The 22,023-nt window shown below is 46.5% G+C and overlaps 1 protein-coding gene across 3 annotated transcripts in view; it reads right to left on the bottom strand.

Annotated features, from left to right (window-relative positions):
• Positions 1-15,568: 15,568 nt before the first annotated feature.
• Positions 15,569-22,023, bottom strand: part of RIMS3 (regulating synaptic membrane exocytosis 3) — a 39,837-nt gene continuing 33,382 nt past the window's right edge. For 2 of the 3 annotated variants that reach the window (XM_070405009.1, XM_070405010.1), the window contains exon 8: positions 18,439-21,543. In XM_070405009.1, coding sequence (XP_070261110.1) covers positions 21,331-21,543 — 213 coding nt within the window. In that variant the 3' untranslated portion in view covers positions 18,439-21,330. Of the gene's footprint in view, positions 18,315-18,438; positions 21,544-22,023 lie in introns of those variants that run through there. The other variant, XR_011470233.1, reaches the window with a different exon arrangement.

Here is a 22,023-nt window from a genome sequence, read left to right as displayed (position 1 = left end):
GGGCTCATACCATAAGAATGGTCAGGCAATGACAGGTGGCATTATTAAAGCAGCCTCTGATCACCCTGCCTTAGGGGTGATGAATATGTGCCACAATATAAAAATATAAAAAGAATCGTGCACTTGTCAGCAATTCCTCACTGAAAATGTTTCTGGCACTAGAACAATTTACTCTATAAATAATAAGCTGTTGGTCCTGTGATTAATAAGCCCCATTTTTGGTCCTGGTACCATAGGTATGAGTGAACCAACAGGACCCAAGCACCCACTCCCAGCTTCTCCATGGAACCCTTAAGGTGGGGCTCTGCTACTTTTTCAAAGACATTCAATGGAGTTCAATAAGGAGCAGGTCTGCTTCTGAAAACAAGCTGAGGAAGGGCAAAGAGATGAAAAAGATTGAGCAGTGGGAAACTTCGGGGTGGAGATAGAGGAGGTCACTATTTTAGAAGGGCCACTGCACCCCAGTGAATATGCTTTTATTATTTATTTATTTATTTATTATTTTAAATATATTTTTATTGCTTTCAGAGAGGAAGGGAAAGGGAGAGAGAAATAAAAACATCAATGATGAGATAGAATCATTGATTGGCTGCTTCCTGCATGCTCCCTACTGGGGATCAAGCCCAAAACCTGGGCATGTGCCTTAACCGGAATGGAACCTGGGATCCTTCAGTCTGCAGGTTGGCATTCTATCCACTCAGCCAAACCGGCTAGGGCTATGCCTTTATTTTAATGATCTACCACTAAGCAACTAATTGGTCAGTCCACCTGGGTAGATTATGGAGCATGAGGACCTCCATTTCCCTTACCCTCCTCTGGTCCCTCCAGCTAACCTGGCCCATCTGGAACACCAAAACATCCTTTCAGATTCATCCACAAACAGCTCAAGCAATTTATCAAGCCTTGCTCCTAACTTAACATTTCCTCTTAAATAGGAAACAGTTATTTTTGAAATCTCCATTTAGGCTAAACCTTGTCAAATTAATGCCTGAGCTCTGGGATGGCTGAGGGGTCTCACTGAGGGAGTTACTTTTCTCAAATCCCACTGTCCCTATTTCCTGAATCTTGGAAATGTCACCCTCAAGTGACTAAGATGGTCACCTTTACTTTTGATCTCTTTCTCGTCTGCCCTTTGCCTGCATACTGCCCGTCAGCATTGGAAATGAGTAACATCCTGCAGGCTGGGGATGTCCTGCTTCTAAATCACCCCGAAGGGGTAGCTCCTGTAATCCTTGATCAGCTTCTTATGTTTGGTCCCTTCATCATCAGGAATTCTGACTGTAATTCTTTCTCCCAAACATCAAGGACAACCATGGCTTATTTCAAAGAGTCTAAGTGGAGAAAATAATAAGCATAGAATTAGTTACTTTTTTAATGGTATAAATAGAGGAAAATAATATACTAGTATAGAAGGTAGTGTTGGTGGTACCAGCTAGCTGTCCATCTCTTCCAGCCATTCAATCTCCTTCTTCATCAGTTCTGAATATAAATTTTTTCATTAATCCTCACCCAAGGATATTTATTCCATTGATTTTTAGAGAGAGAGGAAGGGAGGGAGAGACACATAGAGAGAGAAACATCATGTGAGAGAGACACATCAATTGGTTGCCTTCTACACACACCCTGACTGGGGCCAGGGATCAAGCCTGTAACTGAGTTTCGTGCCCTTGACTAGAATCAAACCCGGGACTGTTAAGTCCCTGGGCTGATGCTCTAACCACAGAGCCCAACTGGCTAAGGCCTGAGTATAATTTTTAGCACCTCTCTACATTTGGGATACAGAGCCAAGCTTTGCTTAATTTATTTATAGTGTGCTAGTTAAATGAATTTCAACCCTTAAAATAAATTTGTATAATCCTGACATTCATTTCATTTCAAATATTGTTAACCTTCCAGCCATAAAGTCCTTGGAGCCACTTCACTCACTTGCGCTTAAAATTTCCAGAGCTTCACTTATCCATTAAAATGGACTTGAATTCAACCATGAATTGTCTTTGACAGTCTAATTAAATGGATATATTTAGTAAATGTTCCTGCATTTAGCCATTCATTCATTTAAAAAGCATTCGTTGGGTGCTGGTCCTGTGCCAGGCAACCTGATGTGTAAAGGCTGGCCTGCTCACTACTCCTCCATGTGCCTCTGTGGGTGAATTGGAAATGCCAGTCCTCTCTGTGAGTGAGCCAAGCTTGGCCAGCACTCTATATGTCACTTGGAGCATTCTGAAATTCCAATAAGAATTATCATTTGGGAGAATATCAATGAGATCACTTAGAGCATGACTCCCCATATTCATCCCCTACAAATAATTGGAACTCAGATGTCATAGAAGGTGCTCATTAATGGCCGGATAGAGTATGGATGGGCTAGAAAAATAGGTAGAGGTCTTGGAATTAAGGTTGTGAATAAAGAATCAATTAAGGGCACTCGCTGGTTTGGCTCAGTGGATGGAGCATTGGCCTATTCACTGAAGGGTCCCAGGTTGGATTTCGGTCAAGGGTAGAGGTTGGGTTTGTGGGTTCAGTCCCCAATAGGGACCGTACAGGAGGAAGCCAATCCATGATTCTCTCTCATCATTGATGTTTCCATCTCTCTAACCCTCTCCCTTCCTCTCTGAAATCAATAAAAATATATATATTTTTTAAAAAAGAATCACCTAAGGTTTTATACCAGGTATGGGACAAATAAAATTGGGCTTATTTTTTGAAGGAACCACCTCTCTGGGCACCTTCTCATGCCTAAAACAAGGAGCAAATCTGTGCAGAGTGAGCATAATTTTACAAAAAGAAGCGGGGAGGGAGGGCCCTTCCTCCAGGCTGACACTGCCCAGAGCAGGCTGACAGCTGGGCCGGGCACTCACAGAGGGTGGTTTGCTGAACCAGGGCTCCTAGCCTCCCGTGTAGCTCCGCACAGCTCTAGTTATTGCCACTTCTAGGGCGGCCCTGGATTGGATTGAATTGGATTGGATTATAGCAACTTGATTCGATTATGGGTGTCTCCCAGATCTCCTACCTAAAGCATACCCAGGAGGGTAAGTAGCTTAATGGAGTATTTCATCCACTGAGCTAATTTCCTTCCTTCTTTGTTTTAAAATATATTGTTATTGATTCTTGAGAGGAAGGGAGAAGGAGAGAGAGCTAGAAACATCAATGACGAGAGAGAATCATTGATCGGCTGGCTGCTTCCTGCACATCCCCCACTGGGGATGAAGCCCGGAACCTGGTCTTGGGCCCTTGACCAGAATCGAACCCGGGATCCTTCAGTCCTCAAGCCAATACTCTATCCACTGAGCCAAGGCCGCTAGGGCCTAATTTTCTTTAATGCACAGTGTAGGCTGGCTTTGAGTGTAAGGCAGCTTGCCTCAGTGCCCTTTTAAAAAGCAACAAGATACAGGCCCTCTGAGGAGCTCTTGGACATGTCACTCCTGGGCCCGGGCCAGTCATTTCCACCATGCCCTGAAATGGCTCTCACCGTCCTCTGGTGAAGGGCAAGGCCCTTCTTCCACCTCTCTGATTGCTCCCTTCATCTTAGGACAGTGGTTCTCAACCTTCCTAATGCCACGACCCTTTAATACAGTTCCTCATGTTGTGGTGACCCCCAACCATAAAATTATTTTCGTTGGTACTTCATAACTGTAATTTTGCTACTGTCATGAATAGTAATGTAAATATCTGATATGCAGGATATATTTTCATTGTTACAAATTGAACATAATTAAAGCATAGTGATTAATCACAAAAACAATATGTAATTATATATGTGTTTCCGATGGTCTTAGGCGACCCCTGTGAAAGGGTCGTTCGACCCCCAAAGGGTTCGCGACCCCCAGGTTGAGAACAGCTGTGTTAGGAGCTCCTGGGTTCCTCCTGCCTCTAGGGCTGCTTCCTTCCAGGCTCCTCTGTGGGTGCCTCAGTCTATATTGGGCCATGAATGCTGTGCCTCCGCCTTAGGTGCTGCCCCTTCTCACTGGACACACCTTTGAAGAGTATATTCCTGCAAATGCTTCTCAGGTCAGCGTCCACAGTTCAGAGCTCTCCCCCGAACTTGTGGTAGACAAACGCCAACTGATATCCTACAATGAACTGGATTCTTAATTGGTCAAAACCAGGACCCCTTACTTTCTCACTCCTTCCCCCCAAACAAACATGCCCTTCTAATAATCCCCCATCTACCCTACTTCCTAAGCCACACACTTGAGGGTTAAGCTCATCTCTCCCGATATCTCGTTCCCAACGAGTTAGCAAGTTCTGACCATTCTGCCTTCTTAATTTATCTCAAATTGTCCACCCTGCTCCGCGCCCTGGCCCAGTTGAGGCTACTCTACAATTTTCCTCTCATGATTCAGTGCAACAGCTTCTGAACTGTACTCCCTGCTTCTTCCTTCAATATCTCCCACACACTAAGTTGGAATAGTATTTCTAAAACACAAACTAGCCCTAGCTGGTTTTTCTCAGTGGCTAGAGCGTCGGCCTGCGGACTGAAGGGTCCCAGGTTTGATTTTGGTCAAGGGCACATGCCCGGGGTTGTGGCCTCAGTCCCCAATCGGGGGCGTGCAGGAGGCAGCCGATCAATGATTCTCTCTCATCATTGGTGTTTTCATCTCTCTCTCCTTCTCCCTTCTCTGAAATCAATAAAAATATACTCACAAAAATAAAACACAAGTTAAATATGTCTTTCTCCTTAAAAGCATCAGAGCCTTTCAGAAGCTTCAGCTTGATGGACTGCTAAGCCGGCCTTGCCTTTTGGGAAAACTCTTTAGCTCTAGCATATAAGTGCCTGTGCTCTCGGGTGTTACCTCTGAGCAACCAGAAGAGACAGTACAGCATAGTGAGGGCTGAAGCGCATGCTCTGGAGTTGGGTTCAGACCCCTGCTGATTGTGTGCCCTTTGGGGAATGGGGACCTTTAACCCCTCGTGGCTCCTCTTCTTCATTGATAAAATGGGAATAAGAATAGTTCCTACGGTATCAGGTTGTTATGAGGATTAAATGAGTTAGCAAAGCACCTGATGTGCAGTAAGGGCTCAGTAAGTATAATCTAGTTATCCACTGGAATGCCCGTTCCACAATCATACGGGGTTTCGTCTGTTTTGTTTACTGCTGTATCACTGAGGCATAGAACAGTGCCTGGTAGCAAAAAGGTGCTTAAAAACATTTCTTGAATACACAGGCAAAATTCATATAAAACAACTTTTATTTCAGCATACCCATAATAAAAAATCTGGAAAAATTTAAAACATCCAATAATATGAAAATGAATAAGATAATAAACAGCAGAATAAACAACAAAAGGAATGTTGGGAAATTTCAGAAACCAAGGATTAAGAAAAAAATTCTAAAAGCATTCACAAAGAAAATGGATTCCGTATCGACGGAATATTCGTCAGTTTGACTTCACACTTTCCATCCGCAGCACCGAGTGCAAAAATACGGTGAAGCAATAGCTTCCAACTTCTGAGAGAAAATAATGTGGAATCTAAAAGTCTGACTCAACCAAACTTTCATTCTAGATTGGAGGCAAAAATATACATTCTTTACCACAGACTCTCCCTTAACACATTTCTTAGGGATGTAGGAGAAAATTATTCTAAGAGGAAGAAGCTGGATAACAAAAGCAATTTTAAACGAAGACATGAGGAAAATGTACTGGTAAGTTCAAATTTCTGTTGAGTAAAAGATATTTTAGAATATTTAGAAGAAGAATATGGAACTAAAATCCCAGGTGATCTCCAGTTCTTTTTCCCCCTTTCTTGGTGACCCTGGAAGCTGTGTGTTTCTTAGGACATAGCTACAAGATGTCCCTACATCAATCACTGCTTAGAAAACAAACACCTGGGAGAATGACCAGACCCTCATCCAAATAGGACATGAATGTAAACAAGCCTCTATTAGACAAAGCCACTGAGATTCTCTATAGCAGCACAACCTGCCCTTTCTGACAAACATGCCTCTCTATCTATAGGCGCTGCTGTTGGAGGCCTTCAGGTGCTGGAGGTGGATGGCAAATATACATGGGACCAGGATAAGGCTGGAAACATGGTTTGTTAGTAATGAGATTCTTATAGACCAGGGGTGGGCAACCTTTTTGTGAATGCGTGCCAAAACCAGCAAAATCTCTGACTCAAAACTCTTCTGCATGCCAACCCTAATTTTTTGAGAACATGTTACACCTACTTGATATCTCTTAAGGTGTACATATGTGAAGAACCTTGAAGAAATAATAAAATTCATTTGAGCGACAAAAACACAGTATATGATGATGAAAAATACACTTATTTTTTAATGTATACATGTACACTGATAGTCCCACAGAAAACTTTATGACTCCGTTTGATATTATCAGTGGGACTTTTGCTGCTGCATCACTGATGACAGAGATTTTACATCAGGTTTATATTTCGTGACCTTCAGAGATATGCACGAGCTATTACTTTCATCCGTCAGGCTACTCCTATTACGAGACTTAACAAAATTCATCACCGAGAACAAAGATTCACAAGCGTATGTGGATGAAAACATGGAAAGTAACGCTGTTGCAAAGTTTTTTAAACAGAAAAAATTTTCTGGAATGGCATTCCAAGTCCTCAATAGTTCGTTTTCGACACTTCTCTCTGGTACTCCTGTCTCTAATCGCTTTTTTCCCCAATGTTTTCCAAGTCAACTCTAAGGTCAATAAATTTCTGCTTCCAAATTGAGCTACTCTGAAATTCAATCAACTGCATTTCAAAGTCAGCCATGTCTATCCATGAAAACATTTGTAAGTTTAGTTCCTCCAGTTTCATGCTGTCTGCAAACCTCATGAATTTTGCTGTCTCTTCCAGTTCTCTGAATTTCGCAAATCTTGAGAAGAACTGCTCAATAGTTGACTCGATGATGTTTAAAAACAGCTTTTGAAGGCTCTTTCAGTCTGTTCTGTCAGCTTTTGGGAGGTCTTTGATGTGCCTCTTGAGGTTTGGGAAATATCTAAATCTCTCACCATCCACATCCCTCTTAAAGACTTCCAGTTTCTTTTTTAAAGCCTTTATGTAACCAAACATAACATCAAGTCTCTTGCCAGTTCCATGTAATTTAACATTTAAGTCATTCAAATGTTCACAAAAATTGTAAATGGGAGATTATAAGAGAGGGTTTCGCGTGCCAGCAAAAGTTACTGGCATGCCATGTTTGGCACGCGTGCCAGGGGTTGCCCACCTCTGTTATAGACTCAGCAGATACTCTAGGTCCATGGTTGGCAAACTGCGGCTTACCAGCCACATGTGGCTTTTTGGCCTCTTGAGTGTGGCTCTTCCTAAACCTTAGGAGTACCCTAATTAAGTTAATAACAATGTACCTACCTATATAGTTTAAGTTTAAAAATTTTGGCTCTCAAAAGAAATTTCAGTCATTGTACTGTTGATATTTGGCTCTGTTGACTAATGAGTTTGCCGACCACTGCTCTCGGTTAAAGGGTTGGTTGTGGCCTCTGTGATTACATCAGTGATGGCGAAACTATGACACGCGTGTCAGAGGTGACACGCGAACTCATTTTTTTGGTTGTTTTTTCTTTGTTAAATGGCATTTAAATATATAAAATAAATATCAAAAATATAAGTCTTTGTTTTACTATGGTTGCAAATATCAAAAAATTTCTATATGTGACACGGCACCAGAGTTAAGTTAGGGTTTTTCAAAATGCTGACACGCCGAGCTCAAAAGGTTCGCCCTCACTGGATTACATCCATGTCTCCCTATATTTCCATCCCATTTCCCAGTGTAGTCATTTAATGGAAAGAGCACCGAGCCAGGTGCCAGGAATTCTGGTCCTGGTATTATTACTCCAAGGATGATTGGCCTTGGGCAAATGTCCACCTCTATCTGGGCATTGTTTCTTTTTCCTTAAAATGAAGATAACATCCCTGCCCTCTGAACTTCTAGTGAGACAGGGAGAAAGTTGAGGGTGTGTCTAATGCCACCACCCCTCAAGGGAAGCTCTAAACTCTCCTTGACCACTTTCCTGCTCCAGAACCTTCTTCCCTATGTCCCATACCCTCGGCCTGGATTTGAACTCAATTATTGCTCGGTGAGCAAGTCCGTATTGGTGTTTCCTTCTTCATGTTCAGTCTCCTTCCTGAGTATATACAGTGGGCTTTCCCTTGGTGAGGGAATGGGGGCTTATTGCAGCTTCTGGCAATGGCTAGGCTGGGATAGAAGTGCTTTCAAGGCTCCTTTTAGGATGAGAGAGAGTGGTCCCTTCCGTTGCCTCTATCTAGGGTGAACTCTGATGGTCAGAGGGGCCCCCTTCACGCCCTGAAGAGTCTGCATTTTAATCCACTGCCGGTCAGCCTGACGTTTTCTTATGAGCACTGGGCTGGATTCTGTCCAAACTGTGCCCCTAATGAACTGTTGGATGACCTGGACAACCTGTGGGTCTCTGTCCCTTAATTTATAAGATGGAAAAACCTGTCTTCGAGGAGCTAGAAGGTATCTTCCAAGTCAAAATGCCGTAGAATCTTAGACTCCCTTTTAATGGAATCTGAGTCATAATGGAATCAAGCAAAGAAAGAATGCAGAACACTGACCCCATTTCACAGACCCTCATTTCTCAACTGAGGCCCCTGCAGAAATTCAACCTCCTCTTCACCATACTTCCAGGTGCACCATCTCATCTGTACCTCAGGAATGATCCAGGATAACCCTGCACGACCACTGAGGCTTCCCAGGTCAGAGAATCAATCTCCCACAGGAAGACAGAAGTTTTCCAATGTTCCTATCGAAGCTGTGCCCTCTCAATTGGCCCTTGGCCTGGAATTAACAAGGCACCAGGGCTTCGAAGACAATGGTAGTCTAGATCCCACACAATCATAGGCATCTCATTTACAAATGATATTTTAATAGTAGACACTACTATAATTTATATAAAATGCATCCATTTAATAACTGTATACACTCATGTATTCAGTACCGCAATCCAGATTTGGAATATTTCCACCCTCCTCCCAAATTCCCATGTGATCTTTTGCAATCAATATCCACCCCCAATCCTTGGACAACACTGATTGACATTTTTGTCCCTATAGATTGGTCTTGTATTCTAGAATTTCATGTAACAGTATTTACCCTTTATGTCTGGCTTCTTCCATTCAGCATGCTGATTTTGCAATCCATCTCTGCTATTGCACATATCAGTAGTTCATTCTATTTGGTGCTGAGAGGTATCCCATTGTACTAATGTACCACACATTGCTCTCACATTGGGCCTATTGATAGATATGACAGTGACCCACTTGTTGCCTCGCAAACTCCAAATCTACCTTCCATTACCTGCGATAGTGGGATAGCCACTTGAAACATTTCTCCTTTGCAGTGAGAACAGTATTGACCTTTGTCAGTAGATGGCGCTGGAGTGACGCTGCTGGAGAAGAAAGAAACTGCTGGTCCAGTCTGCTTCTGCTTGGCTTTTCTTCCCACTGCACTGCTGCCAGAGGCAAGTGCATGGGGACATCCATTAGCTTCCGCCCCTGCTGTGCGTCCAGAACCGCAAGGTCTGTGAGCTCACAGCCCCAGCCTGGCCCAGTGCCCGCCTCACTCCCATCGTGGACTCTGCACACTTCAGGCTTGCATTCTGTAAATAATGGTGAGCAGGCTCCTGACACTGACTCCCCTGAGCACCAACCTGCCAACCTGCCAACCTTGGCCTACCAGCTCCCCCTAGAGATGTTTCCTGCTGACCTGGAGCCTGGACGGGGACCTGGCCTGGGCTCCTAACGCACTTCACATCAAATTACACGTATTCCAACAAGATTTGATTCCCAGCTTAAAGGAGAGGGCCCCCTTTCATTTTGTTCCTTCCTTGAGTATTCTCCAGTCCTCTTTACACCTTCATAGTTACTCCCCTGCTAGTGTTAATTTTTAGCATTAAAATTTCCTTGGTTAAGGCATGTACCTGGGTTGTGGGCACATCCCCAGTAGGAGATGTGCAGGAGGCAGCTGATAGATGTCTCTCTCTCTCATCGATGTTTCTAACTCTATCTCTCTCCCTTCCTCTCTGTAAAAAATCAATAAAATATATTTTAAAAAAAAATTTCCTTGGTTAAATTACTGTGTGGTTTCTGGATTCTGATTGACACGTTAGACATTTGTATTGCTTCCAATTGGGGCAATTTATGAATAAAGCTGTCATGAGCATTCTTGTCTTTGGGTGGACATATGTTTTCATTTTTCCTGATAAAGGAGTGGAATTGCTGGGTCATGTGGTAAGTGTATAAGAAATTTATAAGAAATTGACAAAGTAGTTGTAGCATTTTATATTTCCATTAAAAATGCATAAAAATCCACCAACATTGGATATTACCAGTCTTTAATTTAGGCATTCTATAGTTATGCAGTTCCCTGATGAACTCAATAATGAGCATCTTTTCATGTGCTTATTGGCAATTACATATCTCCTTTTGTGATATGTCTATTCAAATTTTTACTTGGATTGTCTAATTAAATTGTCATCTTATTATGAGTCATGTTTGTTTGTTTTTTCAAAAAGAAATTTTAATTTGGATGAAGTCCAATTTCTCTTTTTTTTTTTTAGGGTTAGTGCTTTTAATAGGCCCAGTATACGAAATTCGTGCACAGGGAGGGGGTGTCCCTCAGTCCAGTCCAGTCCACAGTTACTCCCATCTGGGACCCCTCAGACATCCCTCTCACAATCCGGGACTGCTGGTTTCTAACCACTTGTCTGCCTGCCTGATTGCCCCTAACCACTCTGCCTGCCAGCCTAATAGCCCCCTAACTGCTCCCCTGCCAGCCTGATTGATGCCTAACTGCTCCCCTGCCGGCATGATCATCCCCAACTGCCCTCCCCTGCTGGCCCAATTGCCCCCAACTGCTTTCCCCTGTGGGACTGAGGGGACTGGGGGACTCCAGCTGGATGAGGCAGGGCTGAGGAGACTGGGGGACTGAGGCTGGATGAGGCGGGGCTGAGGGGACTGGGTGCCACCATCTTGTGGCTGTGGGCACCGCCATCTTGTGAGGGTGTGGCAGTCAATTAGCATATTCCCTCTTTATTAGATAGGATAATTGCCATATAACATTACATTAGTTTTAGGTGTACAATAGGATTTCATCCTATATAATAAAGAGGTAATATGCAAATTGACCCTCACACCCTCACACAAGATGGTCGCCCCCATGTGATCACAAGATGGCCGCCCTCATGTTGTCACAAGATGGCTAGCAGGGGAGGGCAGTTGGGGGCGACCAGGCCTGCAGGGGAGGGAGGGCAGTTGGGGGGGGGGGACCAGGCCTGCAGGGGAAGGCAGTTAGGGGCAACCAGGCCTGCAGGGGAGGGCAGTTAGGCGTCAATCAGGCTGGCAGGGGAGTGGTTAGGGGGTGATCAGGCTGGCAGGCAGAAGCGGTTAGGGGCAATCAGGCAGTCAGGCAAGCGGTTGGGAGCCAGCAGTCCCTGATTGTGAGAGGGATCAGGCCTAAACCAGCAGTCAAACATCCTCCGAGGGGTCCCAGATTGGAGAGAGTGCAGACTGCGCTGAGGGACACCACACACCCCCCTCCCCGCCAGTGCACAAATTTCGTGCACCGGGCCTCTAGTATTTATATATACTGCTCACTGATCACCACATTAAACATAGTTACCATCCATCACCATACACAGTTACAAAAATTATTTTTTTCTTGTGATGAGGACTTTTAAGATTTACTCTCTTAGCAACTTTCAAATATACAATATAGCATTATTAATCATAGTCACACTATGTTTATTAGTTTTATAACTGTAATTTTTTACTCCTTTCACCTATTTTGCCACTCCAAATCCCCAACTTCCCATCTCAATCCCTCTGGCAACCATCAATATGTTCTCTGTATCTATGAGCTTGGTTTTTGTCTTTTGTTTGTTTTGTTTTTCAGATCCCACATATAAGTAAGATCATATGGTATTTGTCTTTCTGTCTGACTTAATTCACTTAACATAATGTGCTCAAGGCCCATCTATATTATCACAAATGGCAAGATCCCATTTTTTTTTATAGCTGAGTAGTATTCCATTGTATATACTATACTATATAACATCTTCTTTATCCACTCACTCATCGATGGACACTTATCTTGGCTTCTGTAAATAATGCTGCGATGGACATGGGGGTGGGATGCATATATCTTTTCAAATTAGTGTTTTTGTTTTCTTCAGATAAATACCCAGAAGTGAAATTGCTGAATCAGATAGTAATTTTATTTTTTATTTTTTTGAGGAACCTCTGTCCTGTTTTCCACAGTGGATGCACCAATTTACATTCCCACTACAGTGCACAGGGTCTGCATATAACTGGACCAGGTAATGTCAGATTTAATAAAAACTGTATCTCCATATCCCTGTCATCATTTAGCATTATTCAGTTTTCTATTTTATGCCAGTCTTTTATAGGCATAAAGTGATAGTTCATTGTTTTAATTTGCATTTCTCTGGTTATAATGATTCTGAAGCTATTTTCATATGCTTATTAGCTTTTGAAGTTTGCGTATTCAATTCCCTTGCCCATTTTCCCATTGAAGTTTTTTTTTTTTTATTGTTGACTAGAGATCCAGTGCATGAAACTCATGCACAGGTAGGGTCCCTAGGCCTGGCTGGTGATCAGGGCCAATCGGGCCTTTCTTTCCCCGACTGCCAGCCGGGGCCTTTCTTCGTTCTGCACCACTCCCTGGTGGTCAGCGCATGTCATAGCAAGTGGTCGAACTCCCAGTCAGTCGAATTCCTGAGGAGACAATTTGCACATTAGCCTTTTATTATATAGGACTTGCAGTATTTCCTTGTATATTGTAGCTATTAATCCTGTGTCGATTTTTGACATCATAAATTACTATTCTATAATCTGTGTAACTTTTGTCCATGATGCTATTCATTAAATATAAATCCTTACCTTTAATGTAATCACGTTATACAATTTTTAGTGTATGGTTTCAAAAAATTAAAATTTTTTTCTTGCCCTTAGTTCACAAAAATATTTCTCTTACATTTTCTTTTATTAATTTTACATTTTACTTTTCCTTTTTGAGTCTATTAAACCATCTAGGATTTATCTTTGTATTTTGGTTTAGGTAGGTATTTTTTTGGCCAGATAGTGAGCCAGTTTTCCTAATACATATTTTAAGCAATTCATTTTCCCCATTGTGTTTAAGATGCCCCCCCCCCCCTTGTCATATATTAATTTCTCAGGTATATATGTGTCAATCTTCGTGTTTGCTCATCTTTTCTTTAAATGGAAGTTGATTTAACCATTAATGGACTTAGATTATTGCATATGTTATAGAGTAAGTTTAGTAGAATAAGTAGTTCTTAACATACCAATTGAAATTTTATTTAGATTACACTGAATTTATACATTAGTTTGGGGAGAATTAATACCTTTATCTTAATTAAACAGTCTCATCCAGGAACAGAAATGTCTCTTCATTTATGCAGATCATCAACTCTGTTATTAGTGTGAAAATTCTCTCTAGAGAGATCATATATGTTCTTAAGTAATCCCTACTTAATAATTTAAATTGGTATTGAGGATAATATCCATTTATAGTTTATTAGTTATAGCTGTTATAGAAAAATGCAATTGATTTTTGTAAGGTGATCTTGTATCTAGCAACCTTACTTTTTAAAAAAAAAAACACACACAATTAGGTAGAGATCAAATTATCTGTAAATTATAGTTTTATCTCTGCTCTTTTAATTCTCACACCTCTTCTTTTTCCCTTTATGGCACTGTAGAGGATTCCTAGAACTATGGTAAATGGTAACAATGATACTGGACCCCCTTGTATTGATCTGAATCTTAAAAAGATTGTGTCTAAAGTATTTCCATAATATTTGTGGAAAGTATTAACATAATATTTGCTATAGATTTTTTGGTATATGACTTCCATCAAATTAAAAAGTAACCTTCCATTTGTTAAGTTTTTTTATTATGAATAGGATTAAACCTTATAAAATGCCTTTTCTATATTAGGATAATAATGATTTTTCTTCTTTATTAATGTGGTGAATCACAGCGATGAAGTTTTGTGATAATAATGAATCATCCTTGCATCCCTGGGATAAATACCACTTGATTATCATGTATTTTTTAATACATTTTTGGATTTCGTAGTTTGCTTTTAGGATTTTTGCATCTGCTAGATTCTATCTTCTTAGTATTTACTCTAGATTTTAGAATGAATATTTAAAGAAGACTGAGGTTATTCAGTGTCTTTAGTCTCCTCAAGAATATTCCAAGGACCAACTTCTGTGCTATTTCTGTCTAATATTTTAGTTCATGCTTATATTTTTAAATTTCACAAATCAAACATGATAGTTTTACAATACATGTTAATATTTACTAATTTTAAAAAACTTACTTCCTTACTCACTTTTCTTTCTTGTATCTCAGCCTTTCCATCTAGGATCATTTCCCTTAATAACAGCAAAAAGCATTTACTATGTGCCAGGTACTATTTTGAGGACTTTAAACATATTTTAATTTTAATCCCCCAATAATCCTATCTGGTACATAATACATTCCTTCTGTTTAAAGAAAATTCTTTAGAATGTTTTTCTCTAGATTTCAGTTCTTTGGTCTGTCCCCTTTTTGCTTTTTTGCAGGGAAAATAATTTTTCTGTCTAGAAGCACAGAGTGTATAGGATATCTCAGGGAGAAAGCAACAGTGGAAAAGAAAGACAGAACCTTGGCCCTGGCCGTGTGGTTCAGTGGTTGGAGCATTGGTCTGCGCACCAAAGTGTCATGGGTTCGATTCCCAATCAAGGGCACCAAACAAACAAAAAAGAAAGCAGAACCCCGGAGAGCGTCAAAGCTCATATGTTGTTCTCACGAGCCTTCCCTCGAGCGATGGTGCCCACAGGAACGGCAAAGCCAAGGGCCAGAGCCAGCGCAGTGGAGGTCACCGGAAGGGCTCTTGGCATGGAGAATGCCAGCCTTCTCCCAGCCCAGCAAGCGCTTTGACTGCTATACCTCCTTTCTCCACCTCCCATACCCCTAGACCCAACCCCAGGAGGAAGTGGCACTGCCCAGAAGTGACTAAATGTTAGCAGACCTTCCTGTCCCTCCCTGAAGCAGGGGTGCTCCTGGGATCAAGGACTGATATAGTTCACAGCCATGGAGGCCCACTGCTGTTTACTGCTTATGTCAACTGTGGCTGAAATAAGCAAGACTGTCCCAGCCACGTGCTGGAGCGGAGCTGCTAGACACATGCGCTCAAAAGGAAATGAACAGTGGGTGGTAAGCAGTGCCCTTAGCTCCATCTTACCTTCCCCTCTAGTTGGCTCTGGGACTCCCTTGTGAAGTCTGTGGGAATAGAAGGCTGTGTGGGCCTGTAAACGGGGAGCCTGGAGGCAGAGCCTGGAAGCTGCCCGCACCCGCAAATTCTATGGCCCAAGGACATCACTGAGGCAACAGGGATCCTCAGTGGGAGTCAGAAACCCAGGCCGTATGTTTTCAAGGCCTTTTCCCTGAGATGTACTGCTCTCTCCTGCCTTTTAGCCAAGGCACCCCTCTCCTCCTTGTTTCAATCACCTGGAACCCTGTTTTCTCCCAGCATTAAGAACCATCTTCAAAAAGCAACACATGAAACCAGTTTTAAACCAACTTTAATCTTTTTCTTTTTTTTTTTTTTTTTTTTGCTGCCCAAATACTGTACATGCAGAAGCCATGTGAAGAATTTTCTCCTCAAGGGAATTGGCAAGAACGTTGTACGAACGGCTGGCAAGTCCTTCCCAGCTGTCCACCTGCCACCCGGGAGCCACAGCCAGTTTGGAAAGATGCTGCACATAGAAAGTGTATAGGAGCACAGATATAAAAGGCGAATTGCTTCTTATCTAAACAGTGTGCTTGTCAGTCCCTATCAGCTCTCTCTCTCTTTGCAGGATGCATTTGGATATTCTAGAAAAAGGGTTCCTTCCTCCTATGAATTTACATTCTAAAGGAGCAGATCGAACAATCAGGCCAACTTATCCCAAGGAAGCAGCCACTCAGCCTGAGGAGATGTCGCCTGGTAAAAGACATTCTGGAGAGAGGAGTGGTTTTAAGAAGCAAATATGTGGACAGGACGTTCCCTCTCTCCTCCCATCAGAGAGCATTTCCTTTAAAATTCTCCCATGTTCGACTCTCCCACCGATGTCATTCTAGAAGCAGCAACGAGGACCAACTGCTGGTGGGGGTACCAACCTACAGGATGCAGCTGAGGTTGTAACATCACATCAGCACCTTGAAAATTGTCCGTTGTAGACACCTCTTAATCATTTCTCATCATTACACAAGAATAAGAAAGAATGAGCCACAAAGAGGTGGGAGCAGTCTGTTAGGGTTCCCAGAGTTCTAGTCAGAAGCAGCATCTGGGTGTGGACGGATGAGGACCTGCACCCGGCTTGGGTACCCAGGGCTGGAAGAAACCAGTCCGTGGAACCAGGTGCACCAGGCTCAACCCTCATCAGCTCCAGATCAGACTTTCAAAACCTGGAGGGAACCGTGCAGCAACTAGCAAATGCTCTGATTTTGCAGATGAGAAAGCTGAGGCCCAGAAAAGTGAGAAGTCTTTTGCGCATGGTCGCGGTTTCTGGCAAACTTCCTATAACAGCCTTTGACGCTCTATAGCCAGCTGTCCAGGCCATTGACCGATGGGGTAGATGCTCTGTTGCCCCTGGAGTTCCCAGGGCTCATTTGTTAGCCCAGCTCTCTGGAACCCAGTCCCACAGGTCTTCCTGGCATTGGGGTGAACTCCTTGTTAGACCCAAAGCCCCTGTCCTTACTGGCCAAGCTTCCAACCAGAGCGCTGGAAGGGTTTGCCAAAGCACTTACGCTTCTCAATGAGCAGTCTAGGCCCCTGAGAGAATGCAATCTCTCTCTCTGCCGTGGTTTCCCTCACAGGCACAGCCGTGCTGGGCCCACAAAAGCCCAAGCTAGGGGTGGGGGTGGGGGTGGGGGGAGTTGCTTTGCTACATGGAAAGATTAAGCCCTTTTGTCAGAGAACAAGGTCCCACCGTCAGGCGGACCAACACAGAGCTGGTGCCCAAGGAGGCCAAGTTGCTCTCTTTGGCATCACTGACATTGCTCTGAGATGCTCAGGCACTCTTTCAAATAACCCTTTCCCAGCCAGACCAGGTCGATGCAGCCCCGATCAGGCCTCACCTGATGGGGCAGGGGCTCCCCTGCCCATCAATCATGATTGTTTTGTTTTGCCCCAATCTCTTCTGACCTGAGTGAAAGCAGACTTGAGGGAGAAGGCAGGGGACAATGAGTCCGCATTCCCACCTCCTCCCTGATCATCCAGTGAAAGACAACGCAGTACAGGAAGCAGCATTTTAAAGACCCTCTTTACGTGTCAGGATATTGGAGAAGAGGATGCAGAGGAGGGGGTGAGAAAGGGAGGGGTCAGCAGGGCAGCGGGCCTCTTCTTACCCACCTCCTTGCAGCCACTGCAGGACCAACCCTTGGCCCTGAATGACGCGCCATCTCCCTCCCCTCAGGTGGCGGACAACTCATTACAATGTCAAGCAAAGGCAGCAATTTCTTGCAGAGTTTGCACAGTGCAGGGAGCAATCAGAGAAATAGAACAGCAGCCTCACTGAAGCCGTGCTGCTTTCTGGGCCGAGGGAGACGGGGGATCAGAGGTATTAGGAGCTCTGGAGCCCCAGGGGAGGAGCACAGGTCTCCCGGGCAGCAAGGTGAAGAGCAAGAACCCTGGTTGGGTGTCAGGGCTCCTCGTAACGCAGTCTAAGATTGTGCTACATTTCATTTCCAAAGAAGTTCTCTTGGAGGGTTCTATTGTCTTTAAAGGGGGGTGCTCTGCTCTCCTCAAGGCTGGCAGTAAAGAAGAGCTGGGGCAGGCTTGCCCTGGTGGGTGCCATGCCCCGGGGAGGACTGGCTTGGCCTCAGTGCCATAACGGGCAGTGATCCCGCGAGTGATGAGCGGCTCTCTCTGGAGCTCCTAGGTTCTGCCTCGGCCAGTCCTGGCCACGCCTGGGGCTTGCTGCACACGGCGGCCTCCCAGGGGTGCCTTTCCTAGGAGAGCTGGTGGTGAAACTGCCTGGATGAGGAGTCATTCTGGAGACAGGTCTTTCCTGCAGGGTCACATCCCCCTGCTCAAACCATGACGTGGCCCATTCGTGGAGCCTGGTTCATCCCGAAGGCCCATCACAGACTCCCGGTAGGGAAGCCATCTCTGAAGGGAGTGGGACGGAGTCAGCAGAGCAGAAATGTGAAGACAGCGCTCTGAATCATTCATCACGGTTCTGCCCATAGCCCAGCATCGCTGCAGGGCCTTTCTCTCTCCGCCACGTCCCCCACGAACCTGCCTGAGCAGAGGGAGATGGAGTGACAGAGCCCCCGTCTGAGATCAGCTCTGGGCTTCACCTGGGCTAAGGGGGGGGGGGGGGGGGGGGGGGGTGGGGGGGGGGGGGGGGGGGGGGGGGGGGGGGGGGGGGGGGAGGGTTGGGGCCAGGATACTGTCCCTGGCAGTGAGTTGGTCCCAGGTTGGGGAGAACTCTGGGGGATCTTGTTCCTTCCTCCCCCACCATCCCCCCAGGGACGGCCGGAGTCACACTTGAGCTCCCTCCTCTCCTGCGACGGCTAATAGAGCTGCTTCTCAGACGGGCACCCAGGGTGCTGAGAAACAGACCCCTACATCCAGCCGGTCACCAACACACACACATCAGCCTCACATGACTCCACCCTCCTGGGGGCAACTCTAGGTGGGGATTAGTCACTTATTTGGTACAAAGGGTTAAAAAGAATCATCCCAAGGTCAACATGGGGTGGGGGTGGGGGATCACTGCCCATTAGAGATGGAGCTGTGGAGTGGGCCAACCGCTGGGCGACTTTGGCAGCTGGGGATTGCAGGCAGCTCAGCCCGTTATCAACACATCAGGCCCCACCTCTGGCTGGCACCTCCCCTGTGCTAACCCACCTGCCCCCCAGGCCAGGGGCACCGGCCTCCAGCTACCCAGCGGCAGCCTCTCTGCTGGCAGCTCCCACCTTCTCTCACGTCTTTCTGGGCCCTTTGAGGAATGAGGGTGACGTCCCCCCCTCCCCTGGGGGTGGCTGCATGGTCTGAGGATCGCCATTCGGTGCCACATCAGCAGATGTCCACACTTCCGCCCATAAGCCCACCACCCGCGTGTGTTTTCACACCATCCTGAGGGCGACCTCTCTCGAGGTGAGCACATCACTGACAGGACATAAAGTACCTCCGTGAGCGCGGGCCCTCCCTCTCCCCACCCTCAGATCAAAGAGCACAGAGCCCTTTGTTTCACTGTAGAAACATGAGAAAAGCAGGCATCACCCAGTTGTGACAGTGGGAGAGAATCTCTGCAGAAAGAGAAAGTGGGACCCAGCTGCCCCTCCCTCTCTTCCACTCACCAGGGGTCTTCCACTCACCAATGCCGACACAAGAATGGAGGCTCGGGGCCAGGCGCTCGCTGTGTTTGTTTCTTTACTGCCCGTATTACCTATTCTGTATCTGTGGGCAGGAATGACAGGGTCCTGGTTTCCTCCCCTTGTGTTTTGGGAGAAAAGGTGGATCCTGCCCCAAAAGGAGGCCCCTTGGCGGAGATGGCGGTATCTCCAGAGAGCTTCCCTCCACCTCCCTCAGAACCCACCTCCATGCCCGTCTGCTTTTGGTTACAGATGGAGACCAAGCACTCAGGCTCTGAGCCTGCACTGCCTCCCGGTACATGGTTGGAGTCACTGCAGCACTGGGACGATGTCTGGGGAAGAGAGAGCCTGCCCCATACCGTGACCCCCTGGCCACTCTTTCCTCCCCAGACACGGATCCAAGGGCTGCTATGTCCGGCTCCTGGGCAACTCTCACCTTTCACCCTCGACCTGAGGAGGGAGAGGACAGATTTGGGCATTCCTGAGCCAGACTTCAGTCCACGCACTGGTCCCACCCTCAGGACCCAGCCTGCAGACCAAGTCAGAGTGTGAGCGGCTTTGGGAAGCTCCAGCCAGATGGGTGGGATGAAAGCAGAGCAAGTAGGTTCCTGGAGCAGGCCAGGCCGCTCTCCAGCGGGCAGCGGGCAGCAGGAGAGCTCAGGGAGGCAGGGAGGCCGAGCATGACTATTGCTTTGTACAGAGCTGGTGGCTGTGGCAGACCAGAGTCCAGAGCCAGGCTGTGTGGGGCCAGGAGGCTGGAGCCCACATGAGTCTGAGCTCCCAGACGCACCCTGGTCTAGAAACGAGCAGAAGAGAGCCCCAAATGAACGTCAGGCAGCTAATCCCCAGACAGGATTCTCAACGGTGGCTCAGAGCAAGTCAGCCCTGCCCTCCTTGACCCAGCAAACAGCCCCACCCTCAGCACCTCCTCACAGGCCAGGCCCCACCAGGATGAGCCCTGTGGGGACAGGGCCACCCCTCCACGCCTGGGGAGGACATAGGTGCCTCCAGGGACTGTCTGCTTTGGCAGATTACATCCCCACTGAGGCAGCCTCCTGGATGGCCACACCTCCCGTCCACACCTGCTGGGGTCCCCTGGGAGAGCTCCTTTGGCATGTCAGAGGTGCGGTGGCTTGGAGGGAGACAGGAGGTGAAGAGCAGTGCTAAGCGAGGTACCGGAACGTCCCCCTAAGGTGTCTGGCCAGCAACCCTGGAAACTAAGACCTCCCGTGTTTTGCTTGTAGGAAGGAGGCGGCTCCAGCCCGAGAGAGGAAGCAATCTCCAAGCCCTCAGCTCCCCAGGCATCTTTGCTTCCCAGGCCCTGGCCAGGGCACTAGCCGAGCATGCTACATGCTGCAGACGCATTCAGTGGGCAAAGCTGCCGGAGGAGGGGTGTCAGGGTTCCCAGAGGGGCCTCGCGTGGCCAGCTGCAGTGGATGCTACATTCCTCAAAAAAGGTAGCAGTGCTGGGAGAGGCAAAGGTGGAACAAAGAACGAGACAGAAAACTCAGCAGGGACCACCAAGAGAAGGAACAGGCAGGGACACTCAGGCTCTGCCCCGGGCACAGGACCAGGCAGGATGGACCAATGGCCACCCCCCATTCCATCCCCGGACCGAGGGGGTGTTGTGTATACACAACACTCATTTGGGTTTCTTTTCAACAAGACACAGAAGGACATGGATTTTGGCCCATGTAGTCACCAAGACTGACTATACCCAGACAAATAAACAGATATAACATGGTCACACACAGACACACACACACACACACACACACACACACACACACACTACACTCTCCACCGCCAGCTGGGACGAGCCCAGTAGCCAACAGGCATGCAGCAGGGCGAGGGGCCAGAAAGACGTGAAGACTATGTACAAGGTGGGGGGGGGGGGGCACCCCTTCCCACACCACATCCAGCCTCTTCCTGAGGTCCTTAGGTGCACGAGGGGCTGGTGGCACTCTCCAGGGAGGACTGGGACAGGCGCCGGGTGAGGGATCCGAGGGTCGAGTCTGCCACGGAGGATGTGGGGAAGAGTTTGTACCAGCCGGTGACGGCGGCACTCAGGTCCAGCTCATCCAGCATGATCTGGGCCATGCCCATGAAGCACTTGTGGTCCATGCGGCCGTAGTCTCCCCAGACGATCACCTACCAGTGGGAGAAGAAAGAGGAGCTGAGCCACCTCCCCGACTCCAGGGCTGGGCACTGGGCCCAGGAACCTACAGGTTTCACCAGGGCACAGATGGATGGGACAGAGAGAGCTGAAACTTGGACTGACTTCAAACAACTTGCCGCCCACTTCACACAGGCTCCTACAGACTTTAAATATATCACCTCCGTTGTTGCACCCATCCAGGTAGAGGTGCCGTGTGTTATTTCCACAAAGAGGAAACTGCCACTCAAAGAGGTTAATGAACCAACCCAAAGACACACAGTCACTGGTGACAGAGCTGGGCATGTACCCTGGGTCTGACTTCTGGAGCTCCCAGCATCCCAGATGACAGCCTTCTCCGGGAAGGAGCAGATGGAGACTCCAGGTCCCGCTCTGCTGCGGCTCACGGTGGGGCCTGGGCAAGCCCCTTGCCCTCCCTGGACCTCAGTGTTCCCATCCATCCATAAAACTGGGGG

Source organism: Myotis yumanensis, unplaced genomic scaffold (assembly GCF_028538775.1).
Source record: "Myotis yumanensis isolate MYYU_CA2020_CCGP unplaced genomic scaffold, mMyoYum1.0.hap1 SCAF_2, whole genome shotgun sequence".
In the NCBI taxonomy this organism is placed as follows: Eukaryota; Metazoa; Chordata; class Mammalia; order Chiroptera; family Vespertilionidae; genus Myotis; species Myotis yumanensis.
Note: the sequence above shows the minus strand (reverse complement) of the source record. Positions and strands in the feature narration are given on the sequence as shown.